At 42.1% G+C, this 26,775-nt stretch overlaps 1 protein-coding gene and 1 pseudogene across 1 annotated transcript in view; both read left to right on the forward strand.

Moving 5' to 3' along the window:
* Positions 1 to 26,225, forward strand: part of CCDC18 (coiled-coil domain containing 18) — a 113,667-nt gene extending 87,442 nt beyond the window's left edge. The window contains exons 24-27 of the mRNA XM_036348470.1: positions 1,789 to 1,992; positions 7,316 to 7,453; positions 18,935 to 19,135; positions 25,659 to 26,225. Coding sequence (XP_036204363.1) covers positions 1,789 to 1,992; positions 7,316 to 7,453; positions 18,935 to 19,135; positions 25,659 to 26,225 — 1,110 coding nt within the window. The remainder of the gene's footprint in view (positions 1 to 1,788; positions 1,993 to 7,315; positions 7,454 to 18,934; positions 19,136 to 25,658) is intronic.
* Positions 15,179 to 17,036, forward strand: LOC118677496 (annotated as a pseudogene).
* Positions 26,226 to 26,775: the final 550 nt, after the last annotated feature.

Genomic DNA, 26,775 nt, shown 5'->3' on the forward strand with positions numbered 1-26,775 from the left:
ACATACATAAATCAAGCAGGGCCTCTGAGAACAAGTTTGGGCCCCTATGGGGGAAAAATGATTACTAGCCCAGTCATTTTGTGTTCCCTAACAAGGATGGCTAAAAATATTTACAGGAGATTTATATTGACACTAGGGGCCCAGTGCATGAATTTGTTCACCTTGAAAGGAACTTTGGGCCACAAGGCTGCGGTAGGCACAGGGGCGGGTCTCGGCCCATCCTCCATGACCCCACCCGGCTCCTCCCGCTGTCCCCTGTCCCCTGTCTGCCAGCAGCCCCACTCCTGCCACCACCACTCCCACGAGCTGATGGTGCCGGCCCGCTCACACCCGCTGACGGCATGGAGTGATTGGGGCCAGTGCCAGCAGCGGGTGCAAGCGGGTCCATGCTGTCAGTGCCTGCGAGTGGCAGCTGCTGCCTTGATTGCCTCTCAGGAGCAGGGGAAGGTGGAGAAGCCCTCAGAGGCAATCAGGGCCAGCAGCCACTGCTCGCACGTACTGATGGTGCCGAGTGATTGGGACCAGTGCTGGGCACCAGCAGTGGGTGTGAGCAGCTGCTCCAGCACTGGCAGTGGGTGCGAGCAGCGGCTCCGGTGACGGCAGCAGGTGCAAACGCCAGGCGGGACTGTGGCACGCGGGAGCAAAGAATTTTCAGTAACTACCAGAGGCTCATTCTGATGACAGCAACTGGCACCCTGCCTTGGTCTGGTGCCCCCGCTCACCTGCTCCATCATCCCACCGTGGCCAACGCCCACCATGTTCCGCACACACCCCCTGGTGGTCAGCACACATCATAGCAACTGGTGATTTGGTTGTTCCACTGTTTGGTCTATTTGCATATTAGCCTTTTATTATATAGGATACAACAGAGTTGGGCCCTGGGCTCCCATTCCGGACATCAGCATCCTAGTGATTTATACAGTTTTCTTTACTTCTTATCAGCCTTAAGGTCAATTGTCATTCCCTATCATCTAATCAAGCTATTAGAACTCACTTACTTTTCACTGATTTTTTTTTCTCTAAGAACAAACTTTACTAGGGACTTAACTGAGTAATGTAAAAGTATTTCAGAGAGAGTAGCAGTCTCAGTGACACACTTTACTCTTACAGGGAATGAGGTAATGACTCTAATCCAGCTGTGTGAATTAATGTGGGGTTTTATTATTCATGCCAATATATTCTCCATCTTTGACATAGATAATCAGATATTAACTTCTTTTTTCTCTTTATGTTATTATGTATTCTGTCATGTTATATTCATAATGATAAAGGATTATACAGTTGGCATATTAAAGTCATGCAAAATATACCAGTCATTCCCATATTTATTACAGTACTTTTGTCAGTCTCTTGTTATTAAAAATAAAAACATTTTCTGAATATCAATTTCACAGTAGATTATATTCATTGTATGGTAAATTTTATAGAGATTTAGTTGGAAGGGGTGAAGTCACTTATTAAAAGAGAACTCTAAATACAGAGGCGGAGCTGCCTCAAACTGATTGTCAAACTGCAGCAGGAAGGCCAGGGAGGGTTGGGGGGCAGGAGGGAGGGGGGTAAGAGATCAACTGAAGGACTTGTATGCATGCATATAAGCATAACCAATGGACATAAGACATTGGAGGGTAGGGGAGGCCAGGGATTGTCAAGGGCGGGGGGAAAAAAGGACACATATGTAATACCCTTTGAAATACTTTAAGCAATAAAACAATAAAAAAAAAATCTAAATAAGATGTAGGTTGTTTGTATCATTTCATTTTGAACTTAAATATATCCTGTGTATTTCAGGTTATGAAAGAGCAGGAACAGTACATTGCAACTCAGTATAAGGAGAACATAGATTTGGAGCAAGAATTGAGGCTAACCCGGGAGCAGATGCAAAACTCTCATACAGAATTGGTAGATGCTCGTCACCAACAAATCCAAGCACAGAGAGAAATAGAAAAGCTCTCAACAGAACTGGAGGAAATAAAGCAACTCTCTAAAGAGAAGGTAATCCCTATTTTTAATAGTTTTACCTTATTGAAAATATTAATATTTTACCTTTCACTTTTTTTAACTGTATAATACAGTTCTTGCAAAAGTTAGTGTTGCACAACAATGTGAATGTACCTAATGCTACTGAAATGTACACTTAATATGTTTAAAGTGCTCTAGCTGATTTGGCTCAGTAGATAGATTGTCAGCCAGCAGACTGAAGGGTCGTGGGTTCTATTCCAGTCAAGGGCATGTACCTCGGTTGCACATGCCCATTGGGCATGTGTGGTAGGCAACCAATCGATGTGTCTCTCTCGCATCGATGTTTCTCTCTCTCAGTCTTTCTCCATCCCTTTTGCTCTCTCTAAAAATCAATGGAAAAATATCCTCAGTGCCCATCTGTTGTGGCTCAGTGGTTGAGTATCATCTACCTATGAACCAGGAGGCCACAGTTCGATTCCTTGTCAGGGCACATGCCTGGGTTTTGGGCTCTATCCATAGTAGTGGGTGTGCAGGAGGCAGCTGATCAATGATTCTCTCTCATCATTGATGTTTCTATCTCTCTTCCTCTCCCTCTCTGAAATCAATAAAAACAATTTTTTTAAAAATATATCCTCAGGTGAGGATTAATAACAATAAAAAATGTTTAAAATGTTAAATTTTATGTTATTTAAAAGAAAAAATGTTATACTTAGCATAGCTTTTTTAAAAATATATTTTTTTATTGATTTCAGAGAGGAAGAGAGAGGGAGAGAGAGATGGAAGCATCAATGATGAGGGAAAATCATTGATCAGCTGCTTCCTGCACACCCCCTTCTGGGGATCGAGCCCACAATCCGGGCATGTGCCCTTAACCGAAATCAAACCCGAGACCCTTTGGTCTGCAGGCCGATGCTCTATCCACTGAGCCAAACCAGCTAGGGCAGCATAGCTTTTTAATGTAGCTAGGAAGTTCCTCAGAATTGAGTTTTGGCCAATCTAATTAGTTTTTAATAAATTGAGTTATTAAAGCACTTTTAGACCTTCAAGTGAGTTTAAGCTAACACTTTTTTTTTTAAGATTTTTTTTTTTTCCAGAGATAGAGAAAGGGAGAGGGGCAGAGAAAGAGAGAGAGAAACATTGATGTGAGAGCAGAACATTGATTGGCTGCCTCCTTCTCACCTGGGTCAAGCCCGGGCAAGTGCCCTGACTGGGAATCAAACCAGCAACCTTTCAGTGCACAGGACAATGCCCAACCAACTGAGCCACACCAGCCAGGGATAAGCTATTACTTTAAAGGCAAAATAAAGCTAATAAATCTTTATTGAGTGAAAGATTTTATATTTGTAGCCACTCCTATAAGTGAAAACTGATTATTTAAATATATGACTATTATGAAACCTGCAATCCTGAACACTTGGGGAGGTATTGTGCTTTTAAAAAGCAAGAACAGATTAGCACCTCCCTAGAGGACAGAAGTTCTCTCACTGCAGACACAGCTGATTCTCATAGCCACTTGGCCTGGAGGTCAAACCCTCCCTGGTATTAGCTACAACAATCAAGGTTTAACTATAAGACTGCGCACAAAGACCACTAGGGGGTGCACCAAGGAAGCATAACAAAATGCGGAGACAAAGAAACAGGACAAAATTGTCAATGGAAGATATAGAGTTCAGAACCACACTTTTAAGGTCTCTCAAGAACTGTTTAGAAGCCGCCGATAAACTTAATGAGATCTACAAGAAAACTAATGAGACCCTCGATGTTATATTGGGGAACCAACTAGAAATTAAGCATACACGGACTGAAATAACGAATATTATACAGACTCCCGACAGCAGACCAGAGGAGCGCAAGAATCAAGTCAATGATTTGAAATGCGAGGAAGCAAAAAACACCCAACCGGTAAAGCAAAATGAAAAAAGAATCCAAAAATGCGAGGATAGTGTAAGGAGCCTCTGGGACAGCTTCAAGCGTACCAACATCAGAATTATAGGGGTGCCAGAAGATGAGAGAGAGCAAGATATTGAAAACCTATTTGAAGAAATAATGACAGAAAACTTCCCCCACCTGGTGAAAGAAATGGACTTACAGGTCCAAGAAGCGCGGAGAACCCCAAACAAAAGGAATCCAAAGAGGACCACACCAAGACACATCATAATTAAAATGCCAAGAGCAAAAGATAAAGAGAGAATCTTAAAAACAGCAAGAGGAAGAAACTCAGTTACCTACAAGGGAATACCCATACGACTGTCAGCTGATTTCTCAACAGAAACTTTGCAGGCCAGAAGGGAGTGGCAAGAAATATTGAAAGTGATGAATACCAAGAACCTACAACCAAGATTACTTTACCCAGCAAAGCTATCATTCAGAATTGAAGGTCAGATAAAGAGCTTCACAGATAAGGAAAAGCTAAAGGAGTTCATCACCACCAAACCAGTATTATATGAAATGCTGAAAGGTATCCTTTAAGAAGAGGAAGAGGAAGAAAAAAGTAAAGATACAAATTATGAACAACAAATATGCATCTATCAACAAGTGAATCTAAGAATCAAGTGAATAAATAATCTGATGAACAGAATGAATCAGGGACATAGAAAGGGAATGGACTGACTATTCTTGGGGGGGAAAGGGGTGTGGGAGATGCGGGAAGAGACTGGACAAAAATCGTGCACCTATGGATGAGGACAGTGGGTGGGGAGTGAGGGCGGAGGGTGGGGCGGGAACTGGGAGGAGGGGAGTTATGGGGGGGAAAAAAGAGGAACAAATGTAATAATCTGAACAATAAAGATTTAATTTAAAAAAAAAAAAAAAGCAAGAACAGCCCTAGCTGGTTTGGCTCAGTGGATAGAACGTTGGCTCATGGACTGAAGAGTCCTGGGTTCAATTCTGGCCAAGGGCACATAACTTCGGTTTCAGGCTCTATCCCTGTCCCTGGTTGGGGCACGTGAGGGAGGCAACCAATCCATGTGTCCCTCTCACATTGATGTTTCTCTCTCTGTTTCTTCCTCTCCCTTTCACTCTGAAATTAGCCTACTATATTTAGTCAAACATTTAATTAATGCCTTGGCAAGGCCAACTAAATGATTCCTAAAAATCAATGGAAAAATATCCTTGGGTGAGGATTAACCAAAAAAAATTAAATAAATAAATAAAATAAAAAGCAAGAACACTAGCCCTGGCTGGTGTGGCTTAGTTGGTTGGGCATTGTCCCATGCACCATAATGGTTGTTGGTTCGATTCCCAGTCAGGGCACATGCCCGGATTGTGGGCTCCATGTCCTGTGAGGGACATGCAGGAGGCAGCTGATGGATGTTTCTCTCTCATCCATGTTTCTAACTCTCTACCCCTCTCCCCTCCTCTCTAAAAAATCAATAAAATATATTTAAAAAAACAGTGAGTGAATGTGGGAAATTATTTAAAATGTCAATTTAAAATATTATGTTTTAACCCCAAACTCTAAATATGCATTCATATGTTAATCTTTAATGTGGGACCAAATCTTGGTTCTTTGTGTATGGGTAGGATTATTTGATTAGAATGCTTCCTGGTCTTTCTTCCATAAATCATACTCATTCCATCAAAAGAGGTGGGGAACATTTTTTTGCCCATGTCCCCATTTGGATATTTATAACTTCATTCCAGGGCCATACAAAATTATCAACTTAAAAATTAGCCTGCTATATTTGGTCAAACATTTAATTAAAACTTTGTCAGGGCCAGACCAAATGATTTTGTTGGCATTATACAGGTCCCATGGGCCTGACGTTCCCCACCCCTCAATAGTTTCCAATTCAAAGTGAAAGAAGAGGCAGAGGAAGACAAATGCCATATAATTTCACTTATATATGGAATCTAAAGAACAAAATAAATGAACAGACAAAACAAAAACAGACTTATAGATTCAGAGAACAAACTGATGGTTGCCAGATAGAAGAGAGGTTGGGGAGCTCTGTGAAAAAAGGTGAAGGGATTAAGAAGTACAAATTGGTAGTTACCAAATAGTTGCAGGAATGTAAAGTACAGCATAAGGAATATAGTCAATAATATTGTAATAATCATATATGATTCTGGGTGGGTGTTAGAATTATTGGAAGGATCACTTTGTAAATTAGATAAATGTCTAACCACTATGCTGCATACCTTAAACTAATGTAAAATAAGATTGAATGTCAACTGTAATTGAAAAATTAAAACAAGAAGACATTAAAAAAAACCAAAGTGGAAGAATTAAAAAAACATTTGAAAATTAATTAGAATATAACATCTCATATTTTTTATGAGGTTTCCCACAATATTTTACAGCTACTTGACTGCTTCTGTATGGCTAGCAAAAGTTTGTGATTCATTTATTGGGTGCTTTACAGCATGTAACTTAGTTTTCATATAAAAACTTTCCTTTTGCCCGGCTGGTGTGGTCAGTGGTTGAGCGTCAGTCATGAATCAGATGGCCACTTGTTCAGCTCCCAGGCAGGTTGCATGCCTGGGTTGCAGCTTGATCCCCAGTGCAAGAGGCAGCCAATCCATGATGTTTCCCTCTCATCGATGTTTCTATCTCTCTATCCCTCTCCCTACCTCTCTCTCTCTCTCTCTCTCAAATCAATAAAAACATATTTCAAAACAAAACAAAAAAAGAGTTTTTCTTTTGCACATATATTTCATCATTCTTCATAATGTGTCATAAAATTACATATTACAGTCACAAGCACAAGTAGCGTAAATAGGTTTGGATAATTACACAACTGACTCTTGATAAGCAAATAGCACTTCTGGTAAACAAAATTGCATGGGCCTACTTAGGAATAGGCTATTTTCGGCCTAGCTGGTTTGACTCAGTGGATAGAGCATTGGCCGGTGGACCAAAGGGTCCCGGGTTCGATTCCGGTCAAGGGCACATGCCCGGATTGTGGGCTCGATCCCCAATAGGGGGTGTGCATGAAGCAGCCAATCAATGATGCTCTCTGACAGTTGGTATTTCTCTCTTTCCCTCTCCCTTCCTCTCTGAAATCAATTATATATATATATATATATATATATATATATATATATATATATATATATATGTATATATAAAGAGTAGACTATTTTCTGCCAAAGTTCAGCTTACTGTGGTTATTAGTTTGTTTTACAGAAAGCATTGATTTGTGAACTTATAATATTGAACAACATACTAATGTACTCCCATTAGTAGTCTTTTAAATGTATAGATTTTAAAGTCTACCATCTAATAAGTTAACTTAGTATATGAGTGTTTATAATGTTAAAAGATTAAAGTACTTCCATAAATGGAGAGGATTTGCTTAGCTATAGTAGCTAGATAGACAAATTATATAACCTTTACTAATATGTCATTTTTAAGGAAGCTCATGGAAACCATTTAGCTGAAGAATTGGGGGCCTCTCAAGTACGTGAAGCTCATTTAGAAGCAAGAATGCAAGCAGAAGTCAAGAAATTATCAGCAGAACTAGAATCTCTCAAAGAAGCTTACCATATGGAGGTAAAGAACATTTTAATTTGTTTCATTACTCCCTGCAGAAATGGGTTGACCTATCTGGACATAAATATAAGTCTAGCTCTTAAGTGTTCATAATAGAATTATAGGTTGTGGTTTTATTTCTGGTAGCCTAAACATACAACTTTGACTTCATATCCAGTGAGCTATATGCTGTGAGGTTAAGAGCTTGAATTCTTGAGCCAGGTACCTGGTTACAAATCTCAGCGCATCACTTAGCACTTATGTGACCTTGGGCAATTAATACCTCAGTCTAAAATGAATAAAATAATAGCATCTATCTCATAGAGCTGTGTAGAGGATTAAATGAATTAATATAATTAAAGTTCTTATACCAAAGCATGGTTCATCATCATCATTATTGGTTATAAGATAGCACTTACCAAAACTAACTGGTGTATTTAAAAATCCAGTAGAAGCAATTTAATGTGATGTGAATCTATAATGCTTTGTAATTTCCAACATTTGTTCTGATATTAAGTTAGATGGAGAGGCAATACCAGAACCTGATACTTTGCTTTTTAGCTGTTAGTATGTCTGAGCTTTTATAAAAATAGGCAGTATTACCAATTAGAAGAGCATTTCTTGTCTTTTTAAAAACTACATCTGAAGATGTTATCTAAAATGTATGTGCAAGATCTAAATAAAATACTTGTGAAGTTCTAATAAGGCATTTTTCTAATGGCAAAACTTGCAAATACATTTATATTAAACACCTTTCAAAGCAGTGTAGGCAAATGCCTGTACTTGCTGCCTCCCACAACCACATCAAAATTACAACTAAAATACAGAACAACTATCATCCAGAACCACAGGAAAGCTGGCTGAGTGGAAGTACTACAACTAGAGAAGTAAAGAAGAAAGCACACTGAGACTGGTAGGAGGTGCGGAGGCACGGCCTGGTCTGGCACCCATGTGTGCCGCTTTTATAATCGGGAGGGAGGTCACCTCTGCAGAGGGTGCTCGGAGGAGCTAGGGGTTCCAGCCCCACACCAGACGCCCAACCCAGGATCCAGAGCAGGAAAAAGAAATTCCTACGGGCAGTAAGAACTATGGACTGTAAAAACCAGTGCAGATTGGGGCTGAGTGACACACGGGCTGCTGGAAACCCAGCTGCTCCTCTTAAAAAGCTGGCACCACGAACTGAACTTACAAGCTCCCACTTCCTCTGAGCACCAGTGCCAGGTGTAAGAAGGTGATCCCCAAAATTTAGGGGTCTTGGTAGAACACAAAACATACTCGGGAGCCAGGCAGCAAAGCAAATTACTGTACGTAGAAGGGTGCGCAACACATGGTCTGGAAGCGCACACACACTGAGCAGGTGGTCTGCTCGGCTTTATAATCCCTGACGCATGTCACTTGTCCCTCTTGATTGGAGCTCAGGCGCACAGTCTTTCACGATTGACTAATTCGAAGGGAGGGGTTGGCCTTGCGGTTTCAAGATGGAGCTCCCAGTCATGTGGCCTGCATGGCGGCTGTCTAAACTGTTCTTTGGCAGAAAAGATGACTTGTTTATTCTCACACAGATGAGGGCCTGGGAGATGCAGACACATAGGAGGAGAAACTGGACTGTCTGGCATCGGGGCAGGAACACGAGGGCGGCGTTCTTCCAGATGGAGGTGCTCATAGTGGTCATTATTCCTGCACTGAGAACTCCCCAGTGCAGGGCTAACTGGAAGCCATTGCTGTTTGTTCTGCCCTGATGATTCCTGAGACCCCGCCCCACCCAATTTACAACCCCACCCAAGCTGTGGGCAGCAGCCTTTGCATATGAATGGCCTGTCCTTTCTCAGCCTAAAACATGTCAAACAAGTTGCAACTGGGTCAAAGAGCCCCAAAGCTATCAATAAAAGGCCCAAGACCCAGCACCAGCACCAGCCTGCTTTGCTTCACAGCTGTGCCTCGTCTGGCATTTCCAAACCTGATACTAAGAGGTGGAATCTGCAGATCTCTCTGTATCTCCTGCTGGGTGGCCCCAGGCAGTGACTGACTTTGCATCTCCCTGGAGAACCAAGACCCAGTGTACCCAGTGGTCAGTGTGAGACCATACCAGATTACAACTTTTCACATCCATAAGCGACACACTCAAGGGGCAGACTCAGTGAGCACCAAAGCCCCACTGAAGCAAGTCCTGCCCCATAAGGATGTCTCCAGCACAGCAGCTTTCCCACTGTAGTCACAGCTGGACCCCACAGCCAAGTGGCGGGGAGTTCGATTCCTCCCAGTGACACCAACAGCAATCAAGGCTCAACTACAACAAGATTGTGCACACAGCCCACAAGAGGTGCATCAAGAGCATCCATTTCAGCTGACTGGAGAGGCTGAGTCACTGGGCCCTATAGGACATCTACCACACAAGGTCACTCTATCAACTCAAGGAGACTTAGTAGCTACCCAATAAATAGAAACAAACACAGGGAAGCAGCCAAAATGCAGAGACAAAGAAACATGTCACAAATGAAAGAAATGGATGAAAGCAAACTACTGGATATAGGGTTCAAAACCAAAGTTTTAAGGTTACTCAAGAATATTCTAGAAACCTCCAAGGAACTTAGTGAAATCTTCAAGGATCTTAGTGAGAATGCCAAAAATTGGAAAAGGACCAGTCAGAAATTAAGCATACATTGACTGAAATAAAGAATAATATACAGAGAATCAACAGTAGACTAGAGGATCCCAAGAATCAAGTCAAAGATTTGAAATACAAGGAATCAAAAAACACCCAACCAGAAGAACAAAAAGAGAAAAGAATCCAAAAATAGGAGGATAGTGTAAGGAGCCTCTGGGACAACTTCAAGCATACCAACATCCAAATTATGGGGGTGCCAGAAGAAGAGAGAGAGCAAGATATTGAAAACCTATTTGAAGAAATAATGACAGGAAACTTCCCCTACCTGGTCAAAGAAATAGACTTACAAGTCCAGGAAGCGCAGAGAACCCCAAACAAAAGGAACCCAAAGAGGACCACACCAAGACACATCCTAATTAAAATGCCAAGGACAAAAGACAAAGAGAGACTCCTAAAAGCATCAAGAGAAAAGCAGTTACCTACCTACAAGGGAGTGCCCATATGACGGCTAGCTGATTTCTCAACAGAAACTTTGCAGGCCAGAGGGAGTGGCAAGAAATATTCAAAGTGATGAATAGCAAGAACCTACAACCAAGGTTACTCTACCCAGCAAAGCTATCATTCAGAATTGAAGGTCAGATAAAGAGCTTCACAGACAAGAAAAAGCTAAAGGAGTTCATCACCACCAAACCAGTATTACATGAAAGTAGAGGCCCAGTGCATGACATTCGTGCACTAGAGGGTGGGGGCATCTCTCAGCCCAGCCTGTGCCCTCCCACAGTCTGGGAGCCCTCAGGGGTTGTTGTAAGCCTGCAGTCAGTCAGACATCCTTAGCACTGTCTGGAAGCAGGAGAGGCTTCCGCCACCGTCGCTACGCTCCCCAGCCAAGAGGCCGACTTGTAGCTGAGTGGCGCACTGACTACCTCGGGGCAGCTCCTGCATTGAGCATCTGCCCCCTGGTGGTCAGTGCACGTCATAGCAACCGGTCCTTCCACCGTTTGGTTAATTTGCATATTAGGGTGTTATTATATAGGATGTTGAATGGTATTCTTTAAGAAGAGGAAGAAGATGGCGGCATAGGTAAACACCTGAAATTGCTGCCTCGCACAGCCACTTCAAAAATACAACTGAAAGACAAAATAGACATCATCCATAACCACAGGAAGGCTGGCTGAGTGGAAATTCTACAACTAGAAGGAAAGAGAAAAGCACACTGAGACTCAGAGGAGGTGCGGAAGTAAAGTGCAAGGGTATGGAGGCGCATGTGGAAAGGGCTGGCAACTGAGGACATGGTTGTCTTTTCAATTGGGAGGGAGACACAAGCTCCCGACTGCTCTGAACTCCAGTTCTGAGCGAGTCTCTGTGGACCCAGACTCATATGGGGAGAAACTGGACTGTCTGGCATTGGGCAGAACACGAGGGCGGCTTTCTCTCAGAGGTGCTTGCAGCATTTACCTTGGGACCCTGAGACCCGGGGCCTCTTAGGGCAGGGCTGAGGATCAGCCATAGCTGTTTGCTCCACCCTGTTGATTCCCTGAGACCCCGCCCCACCCAAGCTGTGCACAGAGGCTTTTGCTTATGAATGGCCTGGCCCTTTGCAATCTAAAATTACCTAACAAACTGCAGCTGGGTCAGAGAGACCCAGAACATCAAAAGAAGGCCCAAGGCCCCACAGCAGCTTGCATTGCTTCACAGCTGGGCCTCATCTGGGCACCTCCAAACCCCAAACAAAGAAGAAGAATCTGCAGATCTCTCTGTAGCTCCTGCTGGGTAGCCTCAGGCAGAGGCTAAATTAGCACCTCCTTAGAGATCCAAGTGCCAGTGTACCCAGTGGTCAGAGTGGGACCATCCAGATTACAACTCCTCAGATCCATAAGGGACACACTCAGGGGGCAGACTCAGTGAGCACCAAAGCCCCACTGAAGCAAGTCTTGCCCCAGAAGGGTGTTCCCAGCACAGAAGTTCTCCCACCATAGACACAGCTGATTCTCACAGCCAATTGGCCTGGAGGTCAATTCCTCCCAGTGATACCTACAACAGTCAAGGCTTAACTGCAACAAGACTGTTCATACAGCCCACAAAGGGGTGCACCAAGAGTGTCCACCTCAGGTAATGGGGCAGCTGAGCCACTGGGCCCTATAGGATACCTAGCATAGAAAGCCACTTTATCAACATAGGGAAGCAGCAAAAATGTGGAGACAAAGAAGCAGGTCACAAATGACAGAAATGGAGGCAAGCAAACTACTGGATATAGAGTTCAAAACCACGGTTATAAGGTTTTTTAAGAACTTTCTAGAAACTGCCAATAAATTTAGTGAGACCCTCAATAGATCTAGTGATACCCTTGAGGATATAACAAAGGACCAACTAGCCCTAACCGGTTTGGCTCAGTGGATAGAGCGTCGGCCTGCAGACTGAAAGTTCCCAGGTTCGATTCCAGTCAAGGGCATGTACCTTGGTTGTGGGCACATCCCCAGTGGGGAGTGTGCAGGAGGCAGCTGATCGATGTTTCTCTCTCATCGATGTTTCTAACTATCCCTCTCCTTTCCTCTCTGTAAAAAATCAATAAAATATATTTTAAAAAATAAATAAATAAATAAGGACCAACTAGAAATTAAGCATACACTGACTGTAATAAAGAATATTATACAGGGATCCAAAAGCAGACTAGAGGATCGCAAGAATCAAGTCAAAGATTTGAAATACGAAGAAGCAAAAAACACCCAACCGGAAAAGCAAAAAGAAAAATGAATCCAGAAATATGAAGATAATGTAAGGACTCTCTGGGACAACTTCAAGCCTACCAACATCCGAATTATGGGGGTGCCAGAAGAAGAGAGAGAGCAAGATATTGAAAACCTATCTGAAGAAATAATGACAGGAAACTTCCCCTACCTGGTCAAAGAAATAGACTTACAAGTCCAGGAAGCGCAGAGATCCCCAAACAAAAGGAACCCAAAGAGGATCACACCAAGACACATCCTAATTAAAATGCCAAGAGCAAAAGACAAAGAGAGAATATTAAAAGCAGGAAGAGAAAAACAGTTAGTTACCTACAAGGGAGTACCCATACAACTGTCAGCTGATTTCTCAACAGAAGCTATGCAGACCAGAAGGGAGTGGCAAGAAATATTGAAAGTGATGAATACCAAGAACCTACAACCAAGATTACTCTACCCAGCAAAACTATCATTCAGAATTGAAGGTCAGATAAAGAGCTTCACAGATAAGAAAAAGCTAAAGGAGTTCATCACCACCAAACCAGTATTATATGAAATGCTGAAAGGTATTCTTTAAGAAGAGGAAGAAGAAGAAAAAGGTAAAGATAAAAATTATGAACAAATACATATCTATCAACAAGTGAATCTAAAAATCAAGTGAAAAAATAAAAATAAAGTGAATAAAAAATCTGATGAACAGAATAAACTGGTGAATATAATAGAATCAGGGGCATAGAAAGGGAGTGGACTGACAATTCTCAGGGTAAAAGGGGTGTGGGGGGTGTGGGAAGAGACTGGAAAAAAATCTTACACCTATGGATGAGGACACTGGGTGGGGGGGTGGGGTTAAGGGCAGCGGGTTCAGTGGGAACCGGGTGGAGGGGAGCTATAGGGGGAGAAAATAGGAACAATTGTAATAATCTGAACAATATAAATTTAATTAAAAAAAAGAGGAAGAAGAAAAAGTTAAGGATAAAAAATATGAACAACAAAGTGGCAACAAATACATATCTATCAACAATTGAATCTAAAAAATCAAAAGCATAAAAAAATCTGATGAACAGAATAAACTGGTGAATGGAATAGAATGAGGGTCATGGAGATGGAACAGGCTGGTGATTCTCAAAGGGAAGGGGGTGGGGGAGGGTGGGGGAAGAGATTAGACAAAGATCTTATATGTATGTATGCATTACTTATGGACACAGACAATAGGATGGTGAGGGCCTGTGGCAGGGTAGGAACTGGGTGGAAGGGAGCTGGGGAGGGAGGGGGGGGGGGAAGAGTGACCTCTGTAATCTCAACAATAAAGATTCATTAAAAAATAAATAAATAAAAACAATGCACCATAATAAAAAAAGGTGTTTGATAACATCTTTGTGAAGGATTGGTTAGGTTGTGGTCACTGTGTCTTGCTTAAATGCATTTAGATTCAGATCCCTTTGAAAACATTGTGTCTGCCAAACAAAACATATTTGTAACTCCAAGAGATTACAACCTTTTGTCTCTAAAGACAAATGTGAATGCTATTGGATTTAGCATAATTATTTAATTGATATTAACTGCTCAACTTAGTGACCCTCAGTAATAATTAGTCCATCTCAAGTGTTTGCTAGTGCCTATTCATTACACTTATCATATGGTCTCTATTCTGCTTTTATTTTTAACTAGAGGCCCGGTACACAAAATTCATGCACTGGGCGGGGGGGAGCGGGGGTGTCCCTCAGCCCAGCCTGCACCCTCTCCAATCTGGGACCCCTCAGGGGATGTCTGACTGTTGGGTTAGGCCTGATCCCTGTAGGACATCCATCCGGCAGTTGGACATCCCTCACAATCCAGGACTGCTGGCTCCCAACCACTTGCCTGCCTGCCTGCCTGATTGCCCCTAACTGCTGCTGCCTGCCAGCCTGATCATCCCTAACCACTCTCCTGCCAGACTGATCGACGCCTAACTGCTCCCCTGCAGGCCCGATTGCCCCCAACTGCCCTCCCCTGCTGGCCCAGCATGGCCATCTTGTGACCACATGGGGGTGGCCATCTTGTGCAAGGGCATGACAGTCAATTTGCATATTACCTCTTTATTATACAGGACTATAGGCTGGATGCACGAAATTCGTGCAAGAGTATGCCTTCCTTGCCCTGGCTGCTGGCACCGGCTTCCCTCTGGCACCCGATACCTGGGCTTTCCTCACAGCCCTGGCTTCGTCCCAAAGGTTGTCTGGTCTGATTAGCATATTGTGCTTTTATTATTATAGATTATCCATTTATTAACTTTTATTTTTGTAAGCAACCTGAAATTATTTATAAGCAGATAGTACATAAAATGAATTATAAAATTTGGTTCTAGTATTGCTTTGGAGAATTTGGTACTAATTTTTTATGTGTATGACATAATAACATGTAACACAGGTACCACTACGGGTCATGTCGAGGCCTGCCAAGGGTGAAGTTACTCAGTACAACACTTTTGGTCAGGCCCAGAATGCCCGTTCTTGTAAGCCCCATTCAACAGAAGAATGAAAGCACTATATAGAAGCACGATGTCAATAGAAGAGTCCTCTCATTATCTGAACAGACACTACAGTAAAAACAGCTCTCATCTCAAAGAACCCAGCACTTGTATCACAGTATGAGAAATGAGATCTGGGCAGCAGCATTTGATGAATAGTCTTCCAGCTGTACAGTGATTTCTTTGGACCCATTATCTTGCATTTGTAATTAGATTGATCACCTCCCATTTAGAGACTCCCCAAGACTTTGGACACTCTTTCAGTTATCCTTAAAGAAGGACACCCTCTCTAAAGGACCACAGTTTTTATATACTGTGGCGAGCCAGCATGGCCATGGCATACTCAGGCCCAGGGTGCCTTATTTGCTGCACCAGCTCAGCCTGGTTCAGTGACCCCGAAAGGGGGCGGTGAAGGATGGAGAAAAGACAGACAAGAGAGCAAAGCTGGGTCTGGGTGGGATGCTGCTCCCGGATGGAGAGACAGCACCATGGACTACAAGCCGTGTCTTTATTTTATAGCCAGATTCCATGAGGCAAAGTAAGGGCGTGGTCAAGATGTTTACAACATTCTTGTGGGTTTCGAGCCTCCTCAATTACATGCACCTGAACTCTATCAAGGCCACATCACTCAGACACGTGGGGACACGCGTTCGGACCATAGGTTCAAGCTTACAACATAGCTGTTGGCAATAATTGCGCTGGGAGGGCTCTGCCCTCCAAGCTGGGACTTGCACGTGGCCGTGAGAGGACTGTGCCCTCTCATTAGTCCAAGGCTTGAACCTGTCCAAACACTGTAGCCGCTCTCCACAATATACAGTGCACTGGATCTCTTGGAAAGACCAGAATTATCGGTAAAGAATATAATAAATGGCTGAAGGGCTACTGCGAAGCATTTTTCTGTGGCTTGACAGTAAAACTTCTAGAATCAGTTCCTGTCTCTGCAACGGGGTGCTCTTGTAGAGTCATTGATGGCACAAAGAACCTACTAATTCATGCAGGGCATATTCTGAAGTGCTTAAAGAAGACAAAACCTAAAGATGCTTTCGTGGGAATGACAATGGTTGATTTGCACTCCAGAAACTCCTGGAATTTTTTGTCTTTGGATAGGCCTCTTTGATAGACGGTGTAGGACATTCAGCTTTGCCAGGTATGACAGCTTTCTATAGCTCATACTATGAAGGCAAAGTGAAGAGCTGCAGAAAACATCTTCAAGTGACTGTTCAACTTTTGTTTTTCTATTTTTTTTTGTCTTTTGTTTCTTTTTGTTCAACTTTTGATAACTTACATTCCTGAAGTGACTTGTGTTTTGCTGCTCAATCCTGTAAGTCTTTTGTTGTTGTTGTTAATCCTCACCTGAGGATATTTTTTCCATTGATTCTTAGCGTGGAAGGGAGGGGGAGAGACACATCGATTAGTTGCCTCCCCCATGTGTCTGGACCAAGGCCAGGGATCAATCCTGCAACCATCGTATGTGCCCTTGACCAGAATTGAACCCGCAACCCTTCAGTCCGTGGGTAATCACTGAGCCGGGCTAGGGCTCAATCCTGTAAGTCTTAAACACTGACAGTGGCTTGCATACCTAATGCAAAGCTCCAGCCACTTGAAAGAAGCTGACTAGCACCCCTAAACCTTTACCCTATCTATTTACCCAAGTTGCAGTGTACTATTGGCTTCAACATTATAGAAAGTTACAAAGGGCTGGTGAGATGGATTGATGATGAACCTGCTGACGCACCTGGAGTCACTCTGAAACATAGTCATGAAGATAAGTGAACTTGCCAAAACCTTTAAGCTTTTAAGGAATGGAAAGAGTGGGTAATAAAATGCCATTGCTGTTCTCCAAAGTAAGGAACTTCAAATAGGAGTAATTAAAATAAATACTTGCATGGCTAATAAAAAATAATGTTTTTCTCCTATATATTACTTGACAAAGATTTATTTCTAAAGTGCATTTGGCCCTGACTGGTTTGGCTCAGTGGATAGAGCGTTGGCCTGCGGACTCAAGGGTCAAAGGTTCGATTCCGGTCAAGGGCATGTACCTTGGTTGCAGGCACATCCCCAGTAGGGGATGTGCAGGAGGCAGCTGATCGATGTTTCTCTGTCATCGATGTTTCTAACTCTCTATCCCTCTCCCTTCCTCTCTGTAAAAAGTCAATAAAATATATAGTTAAAAAAAATAATAAAATAAAGTGCATTTGATTGATTATAAAAATGAGAGAGTATGTCATTAAAATAACAGAGTTAGAAAAAGGGATCAAAAAATTTTTAAGTATTTTTTAAAATACAGGTTTTAGAATTGTCAGAAAAGTCACTTAATAATTATTGCAAGCCTCATTCTCTAAGGAGCGCGCCCACCTTGCCTTTCACTACCCCCTTTCCCCAGGCATGATTTCCTTGCTTCTCTCTCCTAAGCTTCAAGGGCACTTCTTTTGTCTCTGTAACATTTCCTGAAGCCCATTTCTTCTGCGGTTCACTTCTTCTACCTATGTGACTTTCTAAAAATAAACTCTCTCTTATAAAATAATAAAAAGAATAATTATTGCGAAACTGATTTTTAAAAAAATATTTGCTGGCATTTAAAAAATATATTTTTTATTGATTTCAAAGAGGAAGAGCGTCTGCAGGCTGACGCTTTATCCATTGAGTCAAACCAGCTAGGGTGCAAAACTAATTTTTTTATGGTCCTGCCTGTGTGGCTCAGTGGTTGAGCGTCGACCTACATACGACCCTGGAGGTCACGGTTCGATTCTGGATCAGAGCACATGCCTGGGTTGCAAGTTCATCCCCAGTAGTGGGTGTGCAGGAGGCAGCCAAGCAATGGTTCTTTCTCATCATTGATGTTTCTCTCTCAGAGACTCTCCTTCCATTCTGAAATCAATAAAAATATTTCTTTTAAAAACTGATTTTTTAATGAAAATGAGATTTTTAAAAAGTTTTTATTATGGAAATTTTAAACGTTCAAAAGTAGAGAGAATGGTATACATCTTCTCCCATCTTTATTGTTCAACTTCAATAATTAACAACTCTTGGATTGGCCAATTTGATTTCATATATAAGTATGTTGACCATTTATTTTATCTAAAAGGGAATACTTTTAAGAATGAAAAGGGATGCTGTTACTAACTAACCAGGACACCAAGGCATAAAACCCACAAAGACGTAGGCAAACTGGGAAGTATGGTGGTCACTATATCTTTAACCTCACTCACTTCCCTTCCCCTTCCACATACCAGCTATTGTTTGGATGCAAATCCCAGATGTCACTGTTTGATCAGTAAACATTTCAGTAACTATCTCTAAAAGATAAGGGTTATTTTTAAAATTATTACTATAATATCATTATCACACCTAAAAATTGACAGTAATTCCTTAATATCACCAACTACCTAGTCATTGTTCAGATTTCCCTAATTGTCATAAAAATGTTTTTATGGTGATGTGTTCAAATCAGGATCCAAAACTAGTCCATTTTATTTGGTTCTTAAGTAAATTTAAGATTATAGTTCCTTCCCTCTCTTTTTTCTTCGAGTATATTATCTGTTGAGAAATCAGATATTTGTAATTAAAAACAATTTACTTTCATTTAGGTGGAAGTGAAAAGTATTAGAATGTTATTAAAACCAACACAACCCTATTTTCTTCTTTTCCTTTTCAATGTTGGGGCTATATAGATGATTTCACATCAAGAGAACCATGCAAAGTGGAAGATTTCTGTTGACTCTCAGAAGACTTCTGTTCAGCAACTAAATGAACAGTTAGAGAAGGCAAAATTAGAATTAGAAGAAGCTCAGGACACTGTAAGCAGTTTGCATCAACAAGTCCAAGACCGGAATGAAGTAATTGAAGCTACAAATGAAGCATTACTTATTAAAGTAAGTAAACATATAAAAGTGTATAAAGCATATGTTGCTGTAAGAATGGCAAACCTGTAAGAAATTTTTTTCTTGTTGTTAATCCTCACTTGAGGATATTTTTGCCATTGATTTTTAAAGAGAGTGGAATGGAGAGGGAGAGACAGAAAACATCGTGTTCTTGAGCGGGAATCGAAGCCAAGACCCTTCAGTCCGCAGACTGATGCTCTAACCACTGAGCACCCAGCTAGGGCTAGAAAAGAAATTTATTTTGGAAAATTTTTTATAAGAGTTCATTTGATGACATGCCTGGAAGCAAGACCTCAACAGGCTGAGAAAAATGCTTCCCAGACTGCCAGTCTGCAGTTTTTACTTGACTTGAGTACATATGTCATTTTTTCAAATAGCCTATTTCTGTTTCTTTACCCTGCTGATCATGGCAGTTTATTCTGGAATTTGGAGTTAATATTAGTATTGATGCATAGAGATAAAAATTTTAATGTTAGTTTAAACCTGCCAATGTGTATGATTAACATGGTCAGTTTTTTAAGACCTTAAAAAAGAATAATCTAATTGATAGTTAGAAAAATCATTTTATAGCAAAATGAAAATTATTTAAAAGCCAAAAATCTTAATTAAATAATACCTTAGAAATATTTCTAGTTACTAAGCTAAGCACGTAAATCTCTTATATAATACTAGCGGCCCAGTATATGAATTCTTGCACCTTGAAAGGAACTGTGGGCTGTGAGGCTACAGTGGGCACAGGGGCAGACCTCGGCCCATCCTCTGTGCCCCCACCCAGCCCCTCCTGCACTGGACCCCAGTCCCCTGTCTGCCAGCAGCCCTGCTCCCACTGCTGCTGCTCCCATGCACTGACAGCGCTGACCCCACTTGCACCCACTGATGGCACAGAGCAATTGGAGCTGGCCCCAGCAGTGGGTGCGAGTGGGGCTAGTGCTGTCAGCAGGTGCGAGTGGCAGCTGCTGCCCTGATTGCCCCTCAGGAGCAGGGGGAGGTGGAGAAGCCCTCAGGGGCAATCGGGGCTGGCAGCTGCCTCTCGCATCCATTGATGGCACCGAGTGATCAGAAATGGTGCCAGGCTCCAGCAGCAGGTGCAAGTGGCAGCTCCAGCACCAGCAGCGGGTGCGAACGGGGCTGGCACTGGCAGTGGGTGCAAGCGCCAGGCGGGACTGCGGTGCACAGGAGCAAAGAATATTCAGTAACCACCAGAAGCTTGCGCCGATGACAGCAACCTGTGCCCCACCTTGATCTGGTGCCCCTGCTCACCTGCTCCACCATCCCACCATGGCTGACTCTCACCAGGTTCTGCGCTCTGCCGCCTGCTGCCAATACCCATCACGTTCTGCACGCCCTTCCTGGAGGTCAGCGCATGTCATAATGACCGGTTTTTCGGTTGTCCAGTTGTTCTGCTGTTCAGTCTATTTGCATATTAGCCTTTTATTATATAGGATGCCTTGATATTCACAGTACTAAAAGAAACCTGAATAGACAATCTAAAATTACATTTTGGTTGAATACTCTTCCTGAATTTTTTAAAGTATGTTTTTATTGATTTTTAGAGAGAGAGAGGAAGGGAGAGGGATAGAGATAGAAACATTGATGAGAAACATCAATTGGCTGCCTCCTGCACGCCCCCTATTGGGGATTGAGCCTGCAACCCAGTCATGTGCCCTGACTGGGAATTGAGCTGGTGAACTCTTGGATTATGGATTGATGTTCAACCACTGAGCCACACTGGCCAGGCTCTTCCTGCTTTTATTGAAACATTAATATACCTAATATTCTGGCGATTAATAACATTTATACAAAATTATAAAACTTCATTGGGAAAAATTGACTAAAAATTGAAAAGACTGCATTATGTATTCCTTGTCACAGTAGTTATCTCTGCTCATTTGTTAGATATTACCAATGAGATAAATACAATTAGATTGCACTTATCTATTATCCAGAAGTTTTTTAAGTTCAACTACTTTGAAAATTGCCAAAATACTGGGTAAATATCAGCAATTCTAAAATTAACTATACATATAGAGATCTTAGAACATGTACCGTAATTAGCAAATATACCAGTCAGAAAATAGAATTCCTTTGTTTTCTATTATAATTTTTTTGTTAATCCTCACATGAGGATATTTTTTCCACTACTTTTCAGAGAGAGTGGAAGGGAGGAAGGAAGAGGGAGAGAGAGAGAGAAAAACATGGATGTGAGAGAGACACATTGACTGGTTCCCTCCAAACCCCAACCAGGGCTGGAGAGGGAACCCGCAAGCAAGGTACATGTCCTTGACTGGGAATTAAACCTGTGACCCTTTGGTGTGCAGACTGATGCTCTAACCACTTAAACACACTGATCAGGGCAAATTCCTTTGTTTTCTGACACTAGCTCTCAAAGTCAGTGTCAGCTGGCTCATAGGAGAGAAAGAAGTAAGAAAAGTTAATAGAAGAGTAAAAGCTGGCATAACTGTAACAATTAGAAGTAGCTATGGGGGGGGGGGTGGCTAGGGGCCGGGAGGAGGGGGTCAGGAGGGCAAAACAGGAGACATCTGTAATACTATCAACAATAAAAAATATAGCCCTAGCCTGTTTGGCTCAGTTGATAGAGCCTCAGCCTGGGAACTGAGAGGTCCCAGATTCGATTCCATTCAAGGGCACATGCCCGGGTTGTGGGCTCAATCCCCAGTGGGGGACTTTGCAGGAGGCAGCCAATCCATGATTCTCTCTCATCATGGATGTTTCTATCTCTCTCTCCCTCTTCCTTCCTCTCTGAAATCAATAAAAATATTTTTTTTAAAAACAAAAAATATATTAAGAAAATAATATTAAGTTGGTCCGACGGTTGTGGGTTATTGTTAAGAAAAAAATAGAAAAAAGAGGGGAAAAAAGAAAATATTAAAAATTTAAAAAATAAAGAAGTAGCTATAAATAATTGAAAGCAATTCCATTAGTAGCAGCATTAAATACAGAGAACAAAAAGAGAAGAGAGATGATAAACAGTGTTTGACGCAATTAATCTTTCCATCTCATTTACTTTAGTACCCTAAAAAGTGCCTAGTTTTTTGTTGTTGTTTTTTTAAATATATTTCTTTATTGATTTCAGAGAGGAAGGGAGAAGAAGAGAGATAGAAACATCAATGATGAGGGAGAATCATTGATTGGCTGCCTCCTGCACACTCCACACTGGGGATGGAGCCCGCAACCCAGGCATGTGCCCTTGGCCAGAATCGAACCTGGGACCCTTCAGTCCGCAGGCCGATGCTCTATCCACTGAGCCAAGCCGGCTAGGGCAAAAGTGCCTAGTTTTGAGGGCAACTGGAGTGAGAGCAAAGCTAAGACCATTTTCTGAGAGCCCTAAAGGCATCATTATATTATGGCACATTACAATAATGATTACGACAGGGACCTTCGTTGAGTCTTAAGAAAAAGTTGAATGATGTTCAATGTATTCAGTACAGTACATTCTTTTAAAAAATATATTTTATTGATTTTTTACAGAGAGGAAGGGAGAGGGATAGAGAGCCAGAAACATGGATGAGAGAGAAACATCGATCAGCTGCCTCATGCACACCCCCTACTGGGGATGTGCCCGCAACCAAGGTACATGCCCTTGACCAGAATCGAACCCGGGACCCTTGAGTCTGCAGGCTGACGCTCTATCCACTGAGCCAAACCAGTTAGGGCAGTACAGTACATTTTATTATAAAAGTCAGATGTTTAACTTAAGTGGAATCCTACTTTGTGAGATACTGCATTTCTCAATTGTGGCTAGATAACACGCAAGAGGTTTGTTTGTTTTTTAAACTTCCCACATAGCAGTATATATCTACTCTATAGCTACTTTATTAATTGTAATTATAAGAATGTGAATCCAAGACTTACATTAAAAAATTTGGCACACCTGCCACTTATAAAGTTTTTCTAGATGAAGTAGTATAAAGATATAAAAGAGCTGATATATGCATATTAAATTTGTATTTTGTAATGCACACTGTGGTAATGACAGTTATAAGCACCGTATTTTTAGAAAATATAAAAAGTATCAAATTAAAAATAGTTGACTTAGAAATTTATTATCTTACTAGAGTCCCGGTGCACAAAAATTTGTGCACTCGGCCGGGGGTGGGGGAGGTGGGGGTCCCTCAGCCCAGCCTGTGCCCTCTCGCAGTCTGCGACCCCTCGGGAGATAACGACCTGCTGGCTTAGGCCTGCTCCCGGGTGGCAGAGGGCAGGCCCAATCCCTAGGTGCAGCCCCTAGTCGGGCTCAGAGCAGGGCCGATTGGGGAGTTGGGGCGCCTTCCCCTGCCATGCACAGAGCAGGGCAGATTGGGAGGTTGCGATGCCACCCTCAGTCACGCTCAGGGTAGGGCCAATTGGGGGGTTGGGGCACCGCCCCCTGTCACACTCAAGGCAGGGTCGATGGGGAGGTTGCGGCGCCACCCCCTGTCACGCACAGAGCAGGGCCAATCAGGGGGTTGAGGAGCTCCCCCCTGTCACTCACAGAGTAGGGCTGATAGGGGAGTTGGGGCACCGCCCCCTGTCACACTCAGGGCAGGGCGGATCAGGGGGTTGGGGCGCCGCCCTCTATCACCCACAGAGCAGTGCTGATCAGGGGGTTGGGGCGCCGCCACTCTCACACTCGGGGCAGGGCCAATGGGGAGGTTATGGCTCTACCCCGTCACACACAGAGCAGGGCCCGTGGGGGGGGGGGGGCGGTTGGGGCGCCGCACCCTGTCACACACAGAGCAGGACTGATCAGGGGGTTGAGGCGCCACACCCTGTCACACACAGAGCCGCAGGGCGATCAGGGGGTTAGGGAGCTCCCCCCTATCAGGCACAGAGCAGGGCTGATTAGGGGGTTGGAGCGCCTTCCCCTGTCACGAACAGAGCAGGGCGGATAGGGAGGTTGTGGCCCCTCCCCCTGTCACACACAGAGCCACAAGGTGATCAGGGGGTTTGGGCACTGCCCCCTGTCACACTGATCCCGGTGCCGGGAGGCATATTACCCTTTTACTCTATAGGATAGAGGCCTGGTGCATGGGTGGGGCTGGCTGGTTTGCCCTGAAGGGTGTCCTGGATCAGGGTGGGGTTCCCCACTGGGGTGTCTGGTCAGCCTGGGTGAGGGGATGATGGTTGTTTGCAGCTGGTCACACACCCTTCAGGGTGGGGGTCCCCACTGGGGTGCCTGGCCAGTCTGGGTGAGGGGCTGAGGGCTGTTTTCAGGCTGACTGAAGCTCCCAACTGCTCCTTTTTTTCTTTTTTCTTTTTTTATTCTGGGCCAGCTTTAGCTCTGGCTCCAGCTCGGAGGCTTCTGCTGCTGCAAGAAGGTATCTGGTTTGTTTCGGTTCTATAATCGAAACTCTGTATCAGTTCCAGCTCTGAGATCCGGGCCTCGCTGAAAGCAGGTTTCTGGGGTTTTGTTTAGCTTCTATATTCATTACAATGTTTCTTAAACTGCAGGCTCAGAGGCCAGCAAAGCAGGTGGGGAACATTGGTTTCCTCCGTCCTGAAGCAAGCAAGCCTCATGTTAGTTTCAAGCTGCCTGGCTGCTGGCCGCCATCTTGGCTGGCAGTTAATTTGCATATCTTGCTGATTAGCCAATGGGAAGGGTAGCGGTCATACGCCAATTACCATGTTTCTCTTTTATTAGATAGGATGGATACCCATAAGAAAAAGAATGTATTTGAACAGGAGACTACTACACATATCATTTAAGTTTTAAAATGAAAATGTATTTTCTTCACTTTCTTAGGCTTTATTATTTTTCAATGTAACCTCATTCTTAGGATCCCAAAATTGGGTCAGAAGACCCAAATGTAGGACATGGAAAAATAATAGAAATGAAAAGTTTATTTAATAAGGATTGATTTATCAAATATTAGTAATCATTTTCTTAAAGGTTTTTCTTTGAAAATTTTCTACCATAATAAAGCTTTCTTATAATGAGGACATATAAAGCAGAGTAGCTAATATACATTTATTTTCTATTAGAAATTCTGGTATGCATGCATATAAGCATAACCAATGGACATAAGACACTGGGGGGTAGGGGAGGCCAGGGGATTGTTAAGGGCGGGGGAAAAAAAAGGACACATATGTAATACCCTTTGTAATACTTTGAGCAATAAAACAATAAAAGAAAATTCTGAAGGGAGTTGTGGGGTTTTTTGTGTGTATATATTAGATTAACAAAAGATTGTGTATTTTTACACTTTTGCAGAGAAATTTTTAGATGAAGATTTTAGTCTTGACTAGAGAATGATACTGTGATTAACACTAAGCAGAAAAGAATTATATAAGGAAAATCTAGTTTTTATGGAATTCCTTAGTGTAGTTTAAACGTATTTCAAGTAAATATATGTAATTGTCCAAAAGGCTTGAAACAGAGCTGGGAAAACCCTGTTAATTTGTTATAAAAGGAATTTTTATACTGGGATGAAGGTTGACTTAGATGACTTCTAAGAGTCAGCGATTTTATTTAACAAAGGGTATTGAGTACCTCCTATGTACAATTTTTCTACAGGAATCAGAATTAACCAGATTACAAGCCAAAATTTCTGGACATGAAAGGTCAGAAGATGTCAAGTTTCTACCAGCCTCCTTCACATCTCCAATAGGAAATATGCCTGGCATTCAAGATCCAAAATTTACTAAACATGCTCAAACAGCTTTTCTCAAGTGTAGAAAACTACGTCGCTCCATTAGTGCCAGTGACCTTAGTTTCAAAACTTATAGTGATGAAGATCTTTCTGCAGAATTACTACAGGACTTAAAAAAAATGCAATTAGGACAACCTTCAACATTAGAAGAAAGCCAGAAGGATCTGACTTATACCCAGTCTGACTCATTTAAACCTCTCACATATGACCTAGAAGATGACAGTTCTGAGAATAATGACTTCAGTACTCTTAGTGGAATGCTAAGATACATAAACAAAGAAGTGAGACTATTTAAAAAGTCTTCTATGCAAACAGGTGCTGGCTTAACTCAGGTATGTATCTTATACATTAGAAGTTATAATGATTTGTCTCCATTGAATATCATTTTATTAGTTGTAGAAAATCCATGTTTAAATGAAGCATGCCATTAGATGATTGAAAGTACAAAAAATTCACTGTAAGTTTGGAATGCTTTTACAACTGAAAAGTAGAGTTAAAAATTTTGCTTTGAAAAGTAATTTTTTAAAAATAACCTATATTTTTTATTAAATATAATCTCTATATTTGCTTAAAGGACTTATTCTACCTCGTGTTAGGAAAGTATTTTTAACTCAAGAATATTGGAAAATGTTCAAAATTAGTTTGTTTCTAGACTTCCTGGAAACCATTCTAGTAAAGATTAAGGTAACCTTTGTTTTGGTCATAAACTTCTACAGTGGCTCAGAATATCTCATTCACATGATTCATCTACTCCCATTATTCTTTGAACATATCATACTGAATAGGCAACTATATACCTACTACACTCAACATTGTTTATAAGCATTTAATCTATAGTTTGCATATGGAAATAAATAATCTCTTCTAGGTAATATTACCGTCGCTTTTTTAAAGTGCCCATTTGCCTCATTTTTAAACACGTAAAAATGGGTTTGGTAGCCTGAACAATTTGAAAAGTGTTTTTAGCATGGATTCAAGACA

This window comes from Myotis myotis, unplaced genomic scaffold (assembly GCF_014108235.1).
Source record: "Myotis myotis isolate mMyoMyo1 unplaced genomic scaffold, mMyoMyo1.p scaffold_m19_p_2, whole genome shotgun sequence".
NCBI classification, from domain to species: Eukaryota; Metazoa; Chordata; class Mammalia; order Chiroptera; family Vespertilionidae; genus Myotis; species Myotis myotis.